Below are 18,405 nucleotides of genomic sequence, written 5' to 3'. Positions count from 1 at the left end.
ATGGGGGTATATATACGAGAAGGGGTTCGGGTATGATCGGTTAGATGAGAGGAATAGACAGTTACTGATATACAGCTGGAATGGACACGCGTCAAATGATGAGCGATCTGTTTGGACAACTGTATATCATACTCACACTACAAAAATCTCGGGATTGTAGGGAAAAACTTAACAGTGTTCACACTAAATTGATGTGTTTTTAAGTACTTTCAAGTAGAGTATTTAATTAAGACTAATAGTTGTTGTAAGGATAAACATAATTGTATTCACACTAAATCAATAAATGTAGAAGGAAAGTAAAATCATAAGTTTTCAAATTCAAACTTTAGATTTGGGTAAATAAAATTATTTGGTATTTGTGCTAATAAAAGACATTAAATACCCGATAAAATAATTAAAGTAAATGCAAGTTAGTTCGAACATCAAAAACAACAATAATAATAACGATTCAGTGGAATCTCACGAGTAGGTCTCGTTAGTTCGAACATGAGTGCCATATATTTACATATGTCCTAACTTAATTTGTCATTTTTTTCTTGTAATTTAATTTATCATTTAGTATGAAAATATTGTGTAATTTGATGTAAAACTAATGTGGGTAAATTATCTTTTGTTGTTATATGATTACGGAAGAAATTCAAATCACTGACCGTTTTAGAAGTTACAAAATTTGCGGGATGGAAGTGAAGAGTACGGTTAGGGACGAGAAGTAGATGGACTTTTGCCTAGCCGGATTTCCCTCCGTGTGCATTATACGCACGCTCTCTCTTGTTTTTATATGGTACACTTGCCAAATTTTACAAAGTTAGTTATGTTATAAAACAATAATAGAAAAGAGTATTGTCGAAAAAAGTAGGGAGATGAAATTTTTATTGATTTGGGATCAATTACAATGGAATAGGACCCCTTTCCTCTATTTATAGGGAAAGAGTGACTTAGCCATCAAGTAAAATCCCTAAAATCTCTCTAAAATATAGACATTCACCTTAAATAAAACTCTATTTATAACACTCCCCCTTGAATGTCTATTCAACAGATAATATGCATCGTTAAAACCTTAACTAAAATAAAATACAGTGGGAAAAAAAATTCTAGGAAAGGAAAAAGAATACATATGTTTAGAAATACGCCTTTTGGTTGTCTCGTTAAAAACCTTGCAAAAAAAATCCAATGGGACAAAATCTTTTAAGGGAAAAAGAGTACAACGCGTATTAACTACCCCTTATGAGAGAATCAATTCACATCCTTGAGCCTTCGCATTCTAATCTTGTGCAACATCTTCAAAATATCGTTGGTAGAGATTTGATACACAAATCAGTCATATTAACTTGAATAAACATCATTCTTGATAGATATATAATGTCTTCATAAACTGCCGTGGAATGGCCTTTTCAATATCTCCGTAGAGGTAAAAAAAATTCTTGCTATCACATTATCATGCTTATAGTTATAGCAAGATACATTTGTGCATAAATTGCACTGAGAATGTGGTACTTCAAGATCAAGAATTGTATATGCTTCAAGCAATTGAATCCTTCAGGGATTATCATATAAGTATAGTCAAATAAGCCATATAAATAGACTTTAGATTTATATCAAATTTTCATGTCATGCTAGACATATAAAATAGATAAAAGTGATTGCATACACCATTAACTTTATACTTTCAAGTGTTTGAACTACATGTCCAAAAGTACATGTCTTTCGTATGAAACCAATTCTACTTGAATTGTTTCCTAGATTTAATATCCTCATATATATTTAACGTTATCATAGACGTAATCGACGAACATTTTATATCGATTCCAACAATCTTTTTTTTTTTAATAAAGACATGGCATAGATATCTCTTCATTCATATTTTCAGGTACCTAAACCTCTCCTGAATTTTATGAAATGTTATGTCATGTGATCTTCTAGATTACTTGCCACTTTATTATGATCATTTTGAACATTTGCTCATTTTCTTTATCAAGAATTTTACTTGAAATCAATTTATCTATATGCTTTAAGCATATCTTAGTCTTTGTCTTTCTATGACTTATTCTAATAGGAGCATTTGTAGTAAGAATATAGTTACTTTCTTTGGGTCAGCAAATGCGTCTGGCATGCTTTGCAATATATTGTAGATGAATTATCTTTTTATGAATTTCAAATTCATATTATCTTATTCGAGGATCTATATGTACAAATAATAATTCATTTGACATAACTTTTTCTCAATTGTTTATCTTGTCTCCCTCTCATGCTAGATAAACTAACTTGCTTCCACAACTTTGGATACACCTTTATGCGTTATGGTGTTAATCAAAAGATACACCGCACATCAATAATAATAAGATGAAATTATTTGGTTCATGAGCCTGAACCACTTATGAGGGAAAAATGTAATATACTTTCGTATATAACGTATATCAACTGATATAGATAATTTATTCTCATAAGCAATAGTTTAACTATTAAGTGGAGGCACTCAATAAATCATTTTGCTAAACCAGCTGTGATATAAATCAACCTATCAAGATCAACTGTCTTGAATAGAAAATTTGGAAATTATGCTCTAAATTAAATTATTGAGCAAGTTACCTCACAAACACCAGGTTGCGGGTTAATAATAATCGCACATGTAACCATATCATAGATGCATCATTATAAGGTTTACATGGCAGGTGAATGGGCCCATATTCACCTTTGATAAATTTCATAATTCAAGGGATTCAATCCCAATTTTAGTTGGTATAATAATCGCGAGAACAAGTAACATAAGAGAATTCATAAAGAATCTTCTTCAACACTTACCCATGTTAATTCTCATTTATTTTACGCATCTAAATCAAGATTGCTCAATAGGCCATGCTTGATAAAGTTGTTTTGTATTAGTAAGCTTCAGGTTTACATCATGACATGTGCAATCGTTAATTAAACTTTCAGTTTACCGCGACATGGGTTTTATATCAATAAATATCCAGTTTACTCTATCATGTAATTTCGCCATATTTTTTATTTGTGTAATACAAATCAGGCAATAAAGCGGGTAGTATTCATATATACATATTACCCCACTACAGTTGTAGTAATATAAAGATATTAAATTTTTATTATTTATACTCTCAATATAACCAACAACTTTCGCGAATACTTTAGAAACTCAATAAATTTTTTTGAGACTTACTACGACACAAAATATTATAATTGGCTCTTCCAGAGCTCTCAATTAATTTTGTACTACCACTTATTCATCAATATCTATATGGTGAATAAGCTTTTAAGGAGAAAGTTATACCATTATGGTCATGGTCAAACTTATACGCAAGATCTGTTTCTTACATTACTGTTGTCTTTTAATAATCATATTGCTACAAATATTTTGGCGTATAATAAGTACGTGACCAATGACCATTTATGCCATAATAATGACATTATTTTCTTATTTCCTCTCAAACCTCCTTCTAGAGGTGAGTGTGGTATATACCACTAGCACGCTCATATTCTTCCAAAAATGAATATGTATTCATAAATCACATGTTGTCATATTCACATCATGAATAGACCATAATCATTTATATGTGCTTTACAAAATCTCATGTCAAATCGATGACAAATATTACTTTCACATAGTGAATGATTATTTTGATAATACTTATTGTTCTCGTTACCACAATGATGATGATTATAATTTCGTCTATTGCCACGTCCACATCCATTGATACAATTCATGGTAATAATTTTGTCTTCTTTAAGACGTATCACATATTGTTATCGCATTCTCTTAAGGGAATGAGAATGAAGCAAATTAATGGGACGGATTTTCACTTCTTGTGCTCACAATCTTACATGAATTTGATCATGGCAAGACATAAAAATTTTACCACTTCGGGTGGTTATAATTTCTTGCAAACTCTATTAGAGTTATAATCAAAGTTAATTGTCGTTGTTGTATTTAAAATCAAATTATATAATGTTAAGAATTTAAAATAGAAAAATAAAGTAAAATACTTACCTTAAATCTAAAATTTAATCATGAAGGAAGTTCATGGAACAATTGACAATCATTATGCTCAATCCCAAAGCTTCTACTCAATTGGTTAGAGTCTTCGTGCTGATAACGTGTTATAAAACAATAAAAGAAAAAAAAGAGTATTGTAGAGAAAAGTAGAGAGATGGAATTCTTATTAATTTGGGATCAATTATAATGGAATATGACCCCTCTATTTATAGGAAAAAAGTGACTTAGTCATCAAGTAAAATCCATAAAATCTCTCTAAAATATAGACATTCACCTTAAATAAAACTCTATTTATAACAAGTTATTCTTTTTAGCAATAATCATTACTCTAAAACTGGGATTTACTCTAAAATTATCTTGGTAATTAATTACGCCTTTTTGTATCTCAAAACTGGGATTTAAACTTTTAAATTTACTGTTTATATATGTAATTTATTTATTTAATTGTAGGAGGATTGGGTGGTGAGTAGCTGGCACTACACAACAAAAGAAATCTGGAGAGGCCATGCTGTAAAACCTGACTCATCCTAATGTCCAGCGTGCCACAATCACGTGCATGTCACACGCGGCCACCTCAGTTTTTGAACTATTTTAAGTTGTAACTGATTCGGTCGTTTTCTCTTGCTTTTAAATAAGTATTGAAATCTAATTACATTTGTAACCACTTAACTATTTTCTCATGAGTTAGGAAGGAACATGCCACGCAAGCTATTGTCACCAAGTGGTTTGTTTCTCCACTTGTCCTAATTAGTTAAATAACACTTCATGGAATTTAATAAGCATTAGCTGGTTTCTCACTAATGCAACCTTACTTAATTGTGTGATTAGTCTTTTTATTGGAGCATTGAGACCTAACCTATAAATTGTCCTGTTATTCGATATAATATTAATTAGAAGTGTACAGTTTCCCAAGTCAATCATAGACTTCTTAATATATGCTCACTCCGTTAATTTTTACTTGACACGTTTTGACTTTTCACGTCTCTTAAAAAATAATAATTGACATCATAATTTTACCACAATAACGCTATTAATTGATACTCAATAATTGAACCCAAATTCCCAAATAACTTCTGAAGAAAAAAAATACTCCAAACAACAAGAGAATAAAAGATGACTTTAGTGAACTTTTGTGTTTAACGAAGGGGGATAATGAAGAGTTCTCTATGAATTCTAATATTGAGCATTGGAAAACGACAATTGACCATTATTTATTCAAGAAATATTGGCTAATGAATTAAGGGTAAAATAGAAAAAAATTGTCTTCTTTTGATATGCGTAAAGTAATAAGTAAAACTGAAAATCTATTTTTAGTATACCTGTCAAGTAAAAGTGAACGGAGGGAGTAGATTCGGAATAGATGGATTGAGAACATTGCATGGTAAAAATTTATTTGCAAATTAAATTAGTCCATTTTTATATTTTCAAGCCCAAGGTCCCTTTTATCTTAAGACCCAAACTCATGCCATGTGTCAAGTGACATGGCATGTCCAGTCAAACTCAAAACCAACAAGATGATGTCACTATTAAATGATGTGGCAATCTCAGTCCAAAATAGTGACCAATATCAAGAGTTGCAAGTATCTAAAATGACATGTCTTGGCCGATCACAATCAAGCTTATCACATAGCTTATGTGATCAGTTTGATGACTCACCTGAGCTAATCAGAATCAAGCATGAGAGTTTATATGTAGCTGAATTGTCCATCATCTACAATTATAAATAAAGGGGTTACATAACTCTCTGGAGACATTGGGAGTTCGAGAAGAGTATTCTGCAAATGGTGAAGGCATCCGCAAAGAAAGAGATCAATCATCAAGTGTATAGTTCTTCAACAAAGGAGTGATCAATGGAGTTTTCTTAGAGATCAATCCAAAACAACGAAGTGTTGCTCGACGTTCTTGGCAATTAAATATATCATAAGGAGGTTTGCATTTACATTCGAAAAGGATGCTGCTCAAACCCTCGAATCACGGAGAACTTCAGAGAGGAGAATCAAGGGATACATAAAATTGTACTCATAAATATTTATCAATAAAATCTCTTTTTCTTCATATTATTTTTATTGCAGTTTATTTTCTGTACTACAGAAATTTATTGCGAACAAGTGTTCCTTAGAAATGGACTGATTTTAAATTTAGAATTCGAGATCACGATGAACATTTGGCAAGATTAGAAAGATCTATTTTGTTTCTAGTTACTTGATTGTCATTTTTTTGTATCAAGTGTATAAGGTAAAATATGCTATGACACGTGGCCGTACGAGAAAGGGACACGTGGAACCCAAGACAGAGGGATGGCTAAAGATCGAAGGCAACTGTTTCGTTTGTCACCGGAAAGAATAACGCTCATAAAGATGTGATAAATATTTTTTTCCCGGTAGCATTTAATAGAGAATATTCCATGGCATTAAGAGTAGTTACCCGTTACAAGGAATTTGCCATTTATATTCACCGTTATATCTTCCTCAATACCACTCATAAATGACATTAAAGAAGGGTGTGAGCACCTAATTATTTACCATATTTATTTATTTATTTTATCATTTTTAGTATGTAAATAGTTTTCGAGTTTAATCTACATATTTTAGCTTTTGTTTTACCTTTTATAGGTTTTATTTAAGAAAATTAAAAATGATAAAAAAAAAGTTACATTTTTAATATAAGTTTTATCTTCATTTACAAAGAAAGAAAGAAAAAATTCCAAAAAAAAAAGATATAGCTTTTCTTTAGTTTAGTGCAATTTTAAAATTTAGAGATTTTCGATAAATACGTGGAGTATGTAGTAATTTTACCTTGTTTTTACTTATTTAGTAGGAGTAGTATTTTATTTTAGTATTTTTTTATTCATCTTTTGTTTAAACAAAAAAGAGAACAAAAAGAATTAGAAAGAGAACCAAACAAAAAACTGTCACATGTCAAAGATTCCTCCTATATCCTTAGTAACAGATTTTGGCACAATTCCTCACTTGTGCACTCCACACGCGACACTCCTGATATTTTAGAAAAATATGCTCTCAAGTCTCAACAATACACCAGATCCTTTTTATTATTTCACTCCAAGCAATCACCTTATAAAAAAGCCGAACCTGAAAAAACAGAGAGAGCGAAGGAAAGAAAGAGCAGCGGCAATTTCTTCTTCTTCACCGAGTTGTAAAACCTCCATTATAGCCTATAAAACTCTAGGAAAACACCTTTGTTTGCACCCCAAAAATGTAGCAGCTTTCTCCCATAAACTTTAATCCTTTTTCTTCATCGATAAATCATAACAAAATCAGTCAAAACACCACCGAAAATCAGCTGAAAATCCATAGCAAAAACAGTCCAAAACGTGCCCTCCTCAGCCCAAAAACAGCTGAAAAAGTAGCCATGAAACCCCAGTTCGAAAACCAATCCAAAATATCATGAAATCCCATAAAATATCCGCCCTCACAACATCCTCTCTACGGGTCAGTGAAGGGGTCGAGTCCGTCGAAGTCGACGTGCTGAAGGTTCCTGTTGGTTGAGCTTGTTTGTTGCTCATTTTGGTCGCCGCCTTGTCCGGTCTGTTGGATTCATTATCTCGAAGTTCTTGTCCGGCACTTGTTTCTGCTGTACAACTTTGTTCAAGGAATTTTATTTATTCAATCAATTGAAAAATCAATTTTTGGCTTCACAAAAGGTCCAATTCCTTAATTACTTTTACTTTTATATTATTCTATTAGTGAATAAATATTTTATAAAAGTGTTTTCTTTTTCTGTTTGAAAATTCTTGAATGTCGCCATATCTTAATGTGTGTTAGTATACTTTAAAGATTATTGATTGTTAAATACGATTTGCCTCTTAAATTAAGTTAAGTTACTAAATGAGCTTACAGTTATTTACTTGGAGTTGGACATGAGATATTCGAATAATCGAGTTGCTTCTGTTTGTTTAATAACTTGAAAGGAAGATGCTGTAGAAAATTTTGATGACAAAAGAAATAATTTTTCGAAAAGAATAATTTTAGATTCTTGGGCCAAAAGAATTCTGTCATGGTCTATAATAGTAAGCTAGCCTATTTTAATAGGTATGAAATTAACTCAAAAGGTGGAATAGTTGGAAATATTTTTAAATGTGAATAACTTGTCAATACTCCTAATAGCTAGAACAACTTCACTTCTTTCACAATTTCATATCCATAAATCATAGCCTCACAACAATCTCAAATATAGCGAAGAAACAAATCATTCAAATCGCTAGTATGCTTTAAGCACGTTCTTAATTAATCAACTATCGTGATTATGTATACATTCGCGTGGCATAACCATGATTCCCGAAAATAAAATCCAAGTACGCGTTCGCGTGACGTTGGCCAAAAATAATCTTAATAATTAATAAAGCGTGATTAATTGTATACACGTACACGTGACATGACTTTAGCGCACTTAATAAAACGGATTTACGCACATATGATCCGTTTCAAAGATAAGTTCATAATTAAAAGCGACAAAAGGTGAAAACTCACATAGGTTTTAAAATATGTAATTAAATAATTAATTAAGCCAAGTATGATTAAGAGCGACCTTGCTAAAACCACGAAATCTGGGAGTGCCTCACACCTTCTCCCGAATTAACAAAATTTTTTACCCGGTCTTCTGTATTTCGCGGACTTTAAACTTAGTCAATTTTCTCGATTTGAGATTTTAAAATAAACCGGTGACTTGGGATACCATAATAATTATTCCAAATAGCGACTCTAATTAAATAAATAATCTCATTTCGAATAATAGCACTTTAATTGAAAAGACTCCCTATTCTTCGGAAAAAGAAGGTGTGACAAAGGGCACGACCCTAGGACCTTCTTCATAGCTATAAATAGTGAGCTCAGTTGTTATTGTAAAGGACACGAGTTTTCTGGCAAACTTATGCTATACTCTATACAAAGCTCAATCCAATCTTATCTTCTTATTTCTTGATTTTCTTTGTTGTTATGCCCGGAAACCATATTCCCGGAATCATTGCTTCTGTTGTTTCGTCTATATCATAAGGCTAAGTATTGTGCAATTCTTCAATTATTTATTTATTTCAGGATCATATTAATTCACTTATCTAAAAACCACGTATAAATTCAATTGTACCATTTTACAGGTAAATAGTTTGGCTTCCATCATGGGGCCTAGATAGTCGTGCAATTAAATCGATCCTTGCCTTTTTTAATAACGTGTTTGGATTGTTTTTGTCTTAAAAAAGATCATAAGGCATGGCAGATAACACTGTTAAGGACATGCGCAACCCCGAGATTCAAGGGGATCAGCCTCATTCCGAGGATTCAATCAGTGACACCCATAATGAGGGGAATGATGCTACACCAGTGCATGACAGGCAGTATCCTCGACATGTTCGGGGGACCACTTCCGATGACGCTGATGAGGAACATGTTGTCGACGAAATAAGGGTCTTGCAAGAGCAACATGAGATCATTCTGGGCCACCTCGCATGACATGATAAAAGTATGACGGAGTTGAAGCAAGCATTGTCTGGAGCTTCACATAATGCAAATAGACGAGATCCAATTTCTCCCGGAGTTCCCACGAATCAAACGACACGGAGGATCGACAACAACACTCCAGGGGTGAAATTGGCTCTGATGGGGCAGGGGGAATGGATATGGCCTCAACAATGAGAATGATCCGTTCAAGAATGAACTTTTATGATTCATGAGGGAAGTGAACGCCCGCATGGACCAGATCTCGGGCGCGCCACTAGTGCTGAAAGGTCCGGACTTGAAAATGTATACTCAATTGTCATACAAGCCAAGTGCGGCATCAGAGTTAATCCTGAAGCGGTTTAAAATGCCTGAAGTGCCAAAGTATGACAGAACTTCAAACCCTCAGGTGCATATTACCACCAACACAACGGTGATAAAGGGAAATGATTTAGCCCCTCACGAAATTGAATCTGTGCTGCTGAAGAAATTTGGAGAAACCCTCAATAGGGGAGCCTTGACATGGTATTCGCTGTTACCGAGTATTCCATAGATTCCTTTGAAATGCTTGTTGATTCTTTCATCTAGGCTTATGCCGGGGCAAGAAAATTACAGGCCCGAAAGGATGACATATTCAGGACTGCGCAAGGAGAGTCCGAGCTACTACTAGAGTTCGTTACCAATTCTAGAAGGAGAGAATGTTGCTCCTGGCTGTCCCAGATGAATGGGTGACTGAGGCGTTTACCAAGGGATTGAATCCAAGGAGGTCAAACGCTTCCCAAAAATTGAAGGAAAACCTACTTGAGTTTTAAGCAACGACCTAGGAGGATGTCCACAGCCGATATGAATCAAAAATAAGGGTCGAAGATGATCACGTTGGTTTTTCATCGTCAACCAAAGGACGAGAAAAGAATAATGAAAAATCAAAGGATGATTATAACGCGGACATGCAGACTTCGAGGGGTCGATGTTTCCCCTACGAACGAATCGAATACCGCATCAGAGGTTTTCAGGTAGCGAACAGGTTCACCATTGACAGGAGGACTGATCATGGTCGGAACAATCGATTACTGCAGGATAAAGAAATGATAGGATAGCTAGATTATCCTTACCCCAAATTATCAGAATACAACTTCAACGTCATTATAGTGGAGTTGGTATCGTCCATGAGAAACATCAAAGAAGCACGGTTCCCAAAACTAATGAGATCTGATTCCAGCCAGAGGGATCCTAACTTGTGGTGTGAATACCACGGGATGAATGGCCATCGGATAGGGGACTTTCGACATCTTCAGAAATAAGTGGCAACATTACTGAAGAATGGTCACCTTAGAGAATTCTTGAGTGACCGAGCTAAGAACAATTATGGTCATAACCGAGACAACATGAAACCCTCGAAAGTAGGAGAAGATCCCTGTCAAATAATCAACATAATCTTCGGAGGGAACAAGATTAATGGGGCCACCTTTTCAGCAGCAAAGAAGATGAAAGTATCAATAACGCATAGCAAAAGGCTTCGGGAAGACGATATCACTTTTATGGAGGAGGAAACAGACGTATTGTTGCTACCACATAACGACACACTAGTAATTTCTTTAAATGTGCTAGATTTTAAGATTAAACGTGTTCTAGTGGATCTAGGGAGTTTGGATAATATCATACAATGGACGGTATTGAAGCAAGCTAAACTCACCGGAAGCATTATTCCGGCCACAAAGCTCCTCGCTGGATTCAACCTCGCAAGTGTGACAACTTGGGGAGAAATTTTATTACTCACGAACGCTGAAGGAGTAATGAAAACAACTCTTTTTGAAGTGGTAGATAGTGATATGGGATACAACATCATTCTAGGAAGGCCATGGTTGCACAAGATGAAAGTTGTACCATCAACGTACCATCAATTATTGAAGTTTCCAACGCCCGAGGGAATTAAGCAGATAAGAGGTGACCAACCGGCGACAAGGGAGATGAATGCAATTTCGGTCTCCAGTAGCAAAGGAAAGGAACACGTGGCATAGCAATTATAAGGATCAGTACCTACTCCTGAACTAGATGAAGTTAGCCAGGCATCGGAAAATTATCAGGTGCCGAGATATTTCCAAGTTCCAGAAGAGACCGATGTAACGAAGTCCACATCAGAAGAGATGGATCAAGTGGCATTGTTCGAAGAATTCCTAGAAAGGAAATTCCACTTGGGGACAGGACTACACCCAGAATTCAGATCCGATCTCATTAAATTCCTTAAATCTAACGTCGATTATTTTGCATGGTCGCATGAAGATATGATAGGCATCCCGACAGAGGTAGTCGTACACAAGTTAAGCTTGAATCCTAACATACCTCCGGTAAGACAAAAGAATGCTGAAGCCAGAAATAAATTCGTCAAAGAGGAGGTAACCCGCTTACTTAATATTGGTTCGATCCGAGAGGTAAGATATCCAGACTGGTTAGCTAATGTAGTAGTAGTTCCTAAGAAAAATAATACGTTTCGCATGTGTGTAGATTATAAAGATCTTACCAAGGCGTGCCCGAAAGACTCGTTCCCATTGCCAAACATCGATCAAATAATTGATGCTACGGTCGGGCACGACTTAATGAGTTTCCTCGATGCTTATTCCGAGTACAACCAAATTAAGATGAACCCGGAAGATCGGGAAAAAACTTCATTTATAATGAATTTCGGTATATATTGTTATAATGTGATGCCCTTCGGGTTGAAAATTGCCAAAGCCACTTATCAGCGACTCATGAACAAGATAATAGAAAATCAAATAGGAAAAACTATGGAAATTTTTATAGATGATATGCTTGGTAAGTCTTCAAATGCAGGTGATCATCTTAAACATCTGCAAGAAACTTTCGACATCCTAAGGAAGCATAATATGAAACTTAATCTCGAGAAATGCGCGTTTGGGGTCAGTTCTAATAAGTTTCTGGGATTTATGGTATCCCAAAGGGGGGTTGAGGTAAACCCCGATAAGATCAAGGCCATAAAAGATATCCCGAACCAAATATCAAATGTGAAGGAAGTACAAAGGCTTACGGGGAGATTGACAGCTTTGAGCAGATTCATTTCCCGGCCGTCAGAAAAGTGTCATCATTTCTTTGCACTACTCAAAAAGAAAAATAGTTTCGAATGGACCCCAGAGTGCCATCATGCTTTGAGGGATTTAAAGAAGTATTTATCAAGCCCTCCATTTTTTTCAAAACCAAAAGAAGGGAAAACATTGTTGGTTTACCTCGCGGTCACGGAAGTTGTGGTAAGTGCGGTTTTAGTCCGAGAGGACGAAAGTACGCAATCACCCATTTATTATGTTAGAAAAATTTTAACAGGAGTAAAAACTCGTTACCCACATTTGGAAAAACTGGCCTTAGCTCTCGTAGTCGCTGCTCGGAAGTTGAGGTCCTACTTCCAATGCTACCCAATAGCTGTGGTGTCTACTTTCCCTTTGCGGATATCCTCCATAAACCCCGATCTCTCGGGTAGATTGGACAAATGGGCCGTTGAAATGAGTGAATTCGACATAGAGTATAAGCCGAGGACTGCAATGAAGTCACAAGTCTTGGCTGACTTCGTGGCCAATTTCAGTCCAGGATTATTGCCTCTAGCAACCACAGAAGTAGTAATGGTGTCGGAATCGGCATCATGGGTTTGGACCTTATTTACGGACGAAGCTTCCAACATAAAAGGGTCCGATCTCGGTATAGTCTTAATCACGCCTTCGGGGGAAACCCTAAGGCAAGCCATCAGGACGGTCCATTTAACTAATAATAAATTAGATTATGAAGCTTTGATTGCAGGGCTCGAGTTGGCCTGGGGACTTGACTCCGAGGTCAGTGAAATCAAATGCGACTCACAGCTGGTGGTAAATTAGGTCTACGGGATCTTCGAGACCAAAGAGGAGTGCATGCAACAATACTTGGTAAAGGTTCAAGCTCTGCTGGTGCGATTCCGAGAGTGGTCAATTACTCATATCCTAAGGGAAGAAAACGCAGAAGCAAACACATTGACAAACCTAGGATTATCAACAAAAATAAACGGATCGGAATCCAGGACGATAGTACAATTGATGAACTCAGTCCTAGATACAGATGCTTACTATGAGGTGAATTCAAATAATCTGGTCTGGAACTGGAGGAATGAAATTATCGATTATCTCGAACATGGAAAACTACCTGAAGACCCCAAAATATCCCAGGCACTGCGCACCAAAGCAGCGTGATATAGCTCCAAGGGAGGCCAATTGTATAAAAAATCTTTTCAAGGCCCACTGGCCAGATGCTTAGGAGCGTCCGAAGCTAACTATGTCATGAGAGAGGTTCATGAAGGGATATGTGGCAACCACTCAGGCACAGATTCCTTAGTGCTAAAGTTAGTAAGAGCAGGATATTAGTGGCCCCGCGTGGAATAATATGCCAAGGACTTCGTACGAAAATGTGATAAGTGTCAACGTTGTGCGCCACTAGTGCATCAACCGACAGAACCCTTACATTTGGTTATATCTCCTTGGCCGTTGATGAAATGGAGGATGGACATCGTCGGACCACTACCACCATCTCCCTGAAAGGTAAGATTTCTTTTAATTTTGACTGACTATTTTTCTAAGTGGGTGGAAGCAAGCCCTTATCAAAAAATCGGAGAACGCGAAGAGGTGGATTTCTTATGAAAAATATAATTTGCAGGTTCGGAATACCAAAAGAAATAGCATGCGACAATGGGCCACGGTTTATCGGCTTAAAAATTACAAAGTTCCTCCATGATTTAAAAATAAAGAGGATCACATCCTCACCCTATCATCCAAGTGCAAACGGTCAAGAGGAGTCGACGAACAAAGTGATTATTCAAAACCTCAAGAAAATGTTGGAAGCTGCCAAAGGAAACTGGCTGAGGAATTACCCGGAGTTCTATGAGCATACCGAACTACGGCCAAGTCGAGCACATGGGAAACTACTTTTTCCCTCACATACAGTGCATAAACGTTAATCCCGGTAGAAGTAGGGGAACCTACCTTGAGATAATTCCAGACAGATGAGGAATCAAACAACAAAGCAATGCTAGTCAACTTGTAACTGCTCGATGAACGCAGGAACTTGGCACATGTAAGAATGGTAGCTCAAAAGCAGAGAATAGAGCGGTATTATAATCTAAGATTCAACCTCCACTATTTCAAAGTAGGAGACTTGATCCTAAGGAAAGTAACTCACAACACCCGGGAGCTCAACGCGGGGAAGCTAGATCTAATGTGGGAAGGCCCCTACCGGGTTTCAGCTATCACCGGAAAAGGTTCATACGAGTTGGAAAACCAAAATAGAGAAAACTTGCCCAATAATTGGAATGTGGCACACCTCAAAAGATATTATTGTTGATGAACATTATCCTATCAGAAAGCATACTACGAATACAGCAGCAATAAGACCTTTAATAGCAAGGCACAAAAGCAAAGATCCACTTGGGGATGGTTAGATAATCTTTTTCTTTATAGCATATCCCCACCAGGAAGTTAAGTTTGCTATTGAGCAAAGGTTACCCGATCATTCACAAGCACAAACCACTAGAGGGTTGTTAGATAGTACTTTGCTCGATAGCATAAGTTCCTAAGGGGAAGTAAATTGTGTTACCAAGTTAAGGATTATCTAGCAATGCATTAGTGGAATCTTCTAAGATACAAGACTTCCCGTGTTCCAATTCGCACTCTTCGCATTCGAACACTGGTGGGAATGATATGAGGATACGACAACAATGATCTTTACGTCGACCGGGAAATGAAAAACCAGAAATATAATTACATCATCGGGACCGGTGATTCTGCGGTCAGCCCCGTAGAAACAAGTTGTATGAGTTAGCCACAAGTAATGACAATTTCTTTTCAGCATAGCAAATGCTTATGTAATTTTTGAAAATAGAAGGAATGAAATAAAATCCTTTTGTTTTTATCTTGTTTCTTGTCTGAACGATGAATTAATATTTTCATTTCAAAGTTAAACAAGTACTTCAAATCCTAGTGTCGTAATGAACAGAAGACGTCCTCTTCAAGAGCGCCATAAATATAAGAGGGCCCTCTCTTATAAAAATCCTCACGTTAAACGGTTGGTTCCGGAAGAATTTATGCCTGGAATAAAAAAATACCTTTAGAGAAAGATACACCCGAAGCCGTATATGAAAAGACGCAAAAAGTAAACTTGCGCAAATATTTATCAAAACCCTCACGAAAAAGGGCTGACGCCCAGAGCCAAAAATGCTTTCGGGGAGAATACACCCAAAAGTTCATATAATAAGACGCAAAAAAGTTTGCGCAAAATTCTTAAAGAAAATGAAAGATTAAAGACTTGCATAAATATTCTAACGATAAGAAGACTCAAACAATACTTGAGTAAAAGATATTTTTATTTACAAAAACATATCAAAATGGCACATGTACGAGAGCACTACAACATTTAAGGCCTCCAGCCACCCCTGAAAAGTATGGCCTAAGATGTCAAGAAGTGTAGTATTTGATCAAAGGCAACACTTTACGCCTTTAGCCTACGCTTTTACGGGGGTGATCTAAAGAACCGTAACCTTTGACCTATGGCCACGCTTATTACGAGTCGCCTTAGAAGCCACGCTTCAAAAGTGTAGTCAATGCGGTAAAAAAGCTACACTTATATTTTCTCTTATAGCCACGCTTTTTATGACATAAAGCTACATGTTTGAAGCGTGGTCTTTGGTTCCTTATAGACCACATTTTTAAAGCGTGGCTTCTAAAGCAACAATTATCAATCATAGCGCTAAATTGCCTGTCCCTATGGCCACATTTTCTAAACGTGGCAATTTTGTGTACGCTTTAAAATTATTTTTAAAATATTTATATTTGCCACAATTGTGTGGTTAAGAAATTTTAGTTGCCTACAATAAATTCTATATTCACATTTGTTTCAAGCATATACATTATGGTCTCAAGCATTAAATAAGATAATAAGTAACACAATAAAATAGGTCAAATGCATATACTTGAAATAGACTGAACAAAGAAATATAATTTGTGTAGTATTGCCCATACTAATAAAGCACTACTTCAAGTTCACTAGCAATAAATGCTACAAAACAAAATTTATTCGTATAAGTATCAATAATAATAAACATCACAATTCTTCAAAAAAGTCTTCTCCGTTCACTTCAATAGGTCAAATTGATTTGTAGCCACCACTTCCAGTTGCATCACCCGCATTTTCCTACACATTCAAAATAAAATTAAAAATTAGGAAAAAAACCTATATATAGTATGCAGAGAACTTTGCCTAGATAACCCACAAAGTCAATACGAAAGCATATGCATAATAGTAGTATGTAGGTCTGAAAAAGACAAGAATCATTGAATATCTTCGTAAGCTTGCATAAACAGAGTCTCAAACCCAATCAACAAACTAATAAGGTATCTATAACACGAGAAAAAGAATCAAACTGCTTACAGTATACACATAAAATAGTCAAAGTTGTCAGTTTATCCCACTGGAAACCATTCATCAAAACTAATTAAAATGCATTGAGAAAATTTGACAGTAATCTGGACTCTAGTTTAAGTAGATCTAATAGTACCTTCAGAACACACAGACACACAGAAAATGTGTGATCAAGAAGTTCTCTGTATTGAAAAATATTATAACAACTGATGTTAGGTTTCCAATAAAAAATCTCCATTATCATATTAGGCAAAGTCATCTTACCACTGCCAAATGTAGTTACTAAAAATACTTCTTTTTATCCTTCTACGTGGAAGCCATATCTCGCACAAAGCTTCTAGCCCAACTAGAGGAATCCAAGAATGATTCGAGAATCGGATGTTGAAAATGTGGAAAGGCTATTGACAACCACAAAGAAATGTTATGTGCATGAATCCTATCACAGGATTCACAACATACCATCTTCATGTAGCCTTAATTCTTCTTCAGCTAAATGATAAATTTTCTCTAACAGACCTTAGAGCTTATCTGCGCTTTTCACCTTTGATAACACTAATTATCCATAAGATAATAAAATTGACTGATCCTCAATGAAAGCAGTCCTAATGTTTTAATCTATGACAATTTGCTCCAAAACGACTACAGATAAGCAAATTTTTGTACAAGAAGAGGTGCATGCATCAAATTCAAGTAGCTTTTCGATATTCAATTTAAAATATCAAGCCATTTCATACAACTTTTTATACTCCTCTTCACCTCTTTGTACTATTAGCATATATATACCAACAATCTGACTCTACATACCAATAAATGGGAGAAAAAAAACATATATAGAAAACAAGTTAAAGTACATGATTAATTCCATGATTTGAAAATACAAAAAAGCAAATCAAGTAGCTAAAAGCGAGTAAAAGATTTAATCTTTTTACAGATTATAGGTTCAAAACATTATATATAACACAACCATGTTATTGTTTAACACAACCATCAAAAGCAAATAGTTTACCTTCTAAAAAAAGGTAAATAATTTAGAAAAGCATAGTCTTGTAAGTTAACCTGAGGTATTTTTCGAGAGTATGAAATATAAATACCTTTTCAAAACTCGGAGCATGAGTTGAACTAGAAGAATGTGGTAGATTTTGGCCTCTCATAGCTCGTGCACTACTTGCATCAACAGGTGAAGGAAGATTAGATCTGGCACTCCCTTGTATATCATGAATATCCAGTCCAGGGTTATTTTATACCAACTGAATAAAAACGTTTCGCATTTCTTCTGTCATCATTTTCTTCATTTCTTCCTTCAGAGAAATCATTTCATTAGCATGCTTTTGTTTAGGCTTGTTGATTTCCTTATCTTTTTTCAGAGAGCTTATCGTGACCGATCTACCATAGCATCTAATCCGACCAGGTTGCTCCTTTCTAAATACAACGCTAAATGCATCATCTGGTGTTTCTCTAGAACTTTGATAATTTTGAAGAAATATATTACTGAACATCACTTACAAGTCAAGA

The 18,405-nt window shown here is 35.5% G+C and overlaps 1 protein-coding gene and 1 long non-coding RNA gene across 2 annotated transcripts; one reads left to right on the top strand and one right to left on the bottom strand.

Annotated features, from left to right (window-relative positions):
- The first annotated feature begins 10,838 nt into the window (after positions 1 to 10,838).
- Positions 10,839 to 11,471, top strand: LOC138903064 (uncharacterized). The gene has a single exon (XM_070190979.1). It carries the CDS (start codon positions 10,839 to 10,841, stop codon positions 11,469 to 11,471), a length of 633 nt encoding a protein of 210 aa, XP_070047080.1.
- Positions 11,472 to 16,465: 4,994 nt separating this feature from the next.
- On the bottom strand, positions 16,466 to 18,353 carry LOC138903713 (uncharacterized). Its single transcript, XR_011413069.1, has 2 exons — positions 17,985 to 18,353; positions 16,466 to 16,665 (listed from the first exon to the last, which is right to left on the bottom strand). It is a non-coding gene; the product is annotated as an uncharacterized lncRNA (long non-coding RNA).
- Positions 18,354 to 18,405: the final 52 nt, after the last annotated feature.

Source organism: Nicotiana tomentosiformis, chromosome 12, assembly GCF_000390325.3.
Source record: "Nicotiana tomentosiformis chromosome 12, ASM39032v3, whole genome shotgun sequence".
NCBI lineage: Eukaryota > Viridiplantae > Streptophyta > Magnoliopsida > Solanales > Solanaceae > Nicotiana > Nicotiana tomentosiformis.
Note: the sequence above shows the minus strand (reverse complement) of the source record. Positions and strands in the feature narration are given on the sequence as shown.

Bases quoted from the DNA above. Each gene is read 5' to 3' on its own strand.
- LOC138903064 (XM_070190979.1), top strand. From the start codon at position 10,839: ATGAAACCCTCGAAAGTAGGAGAAGATCCCTGTCAAATAATCAACATA.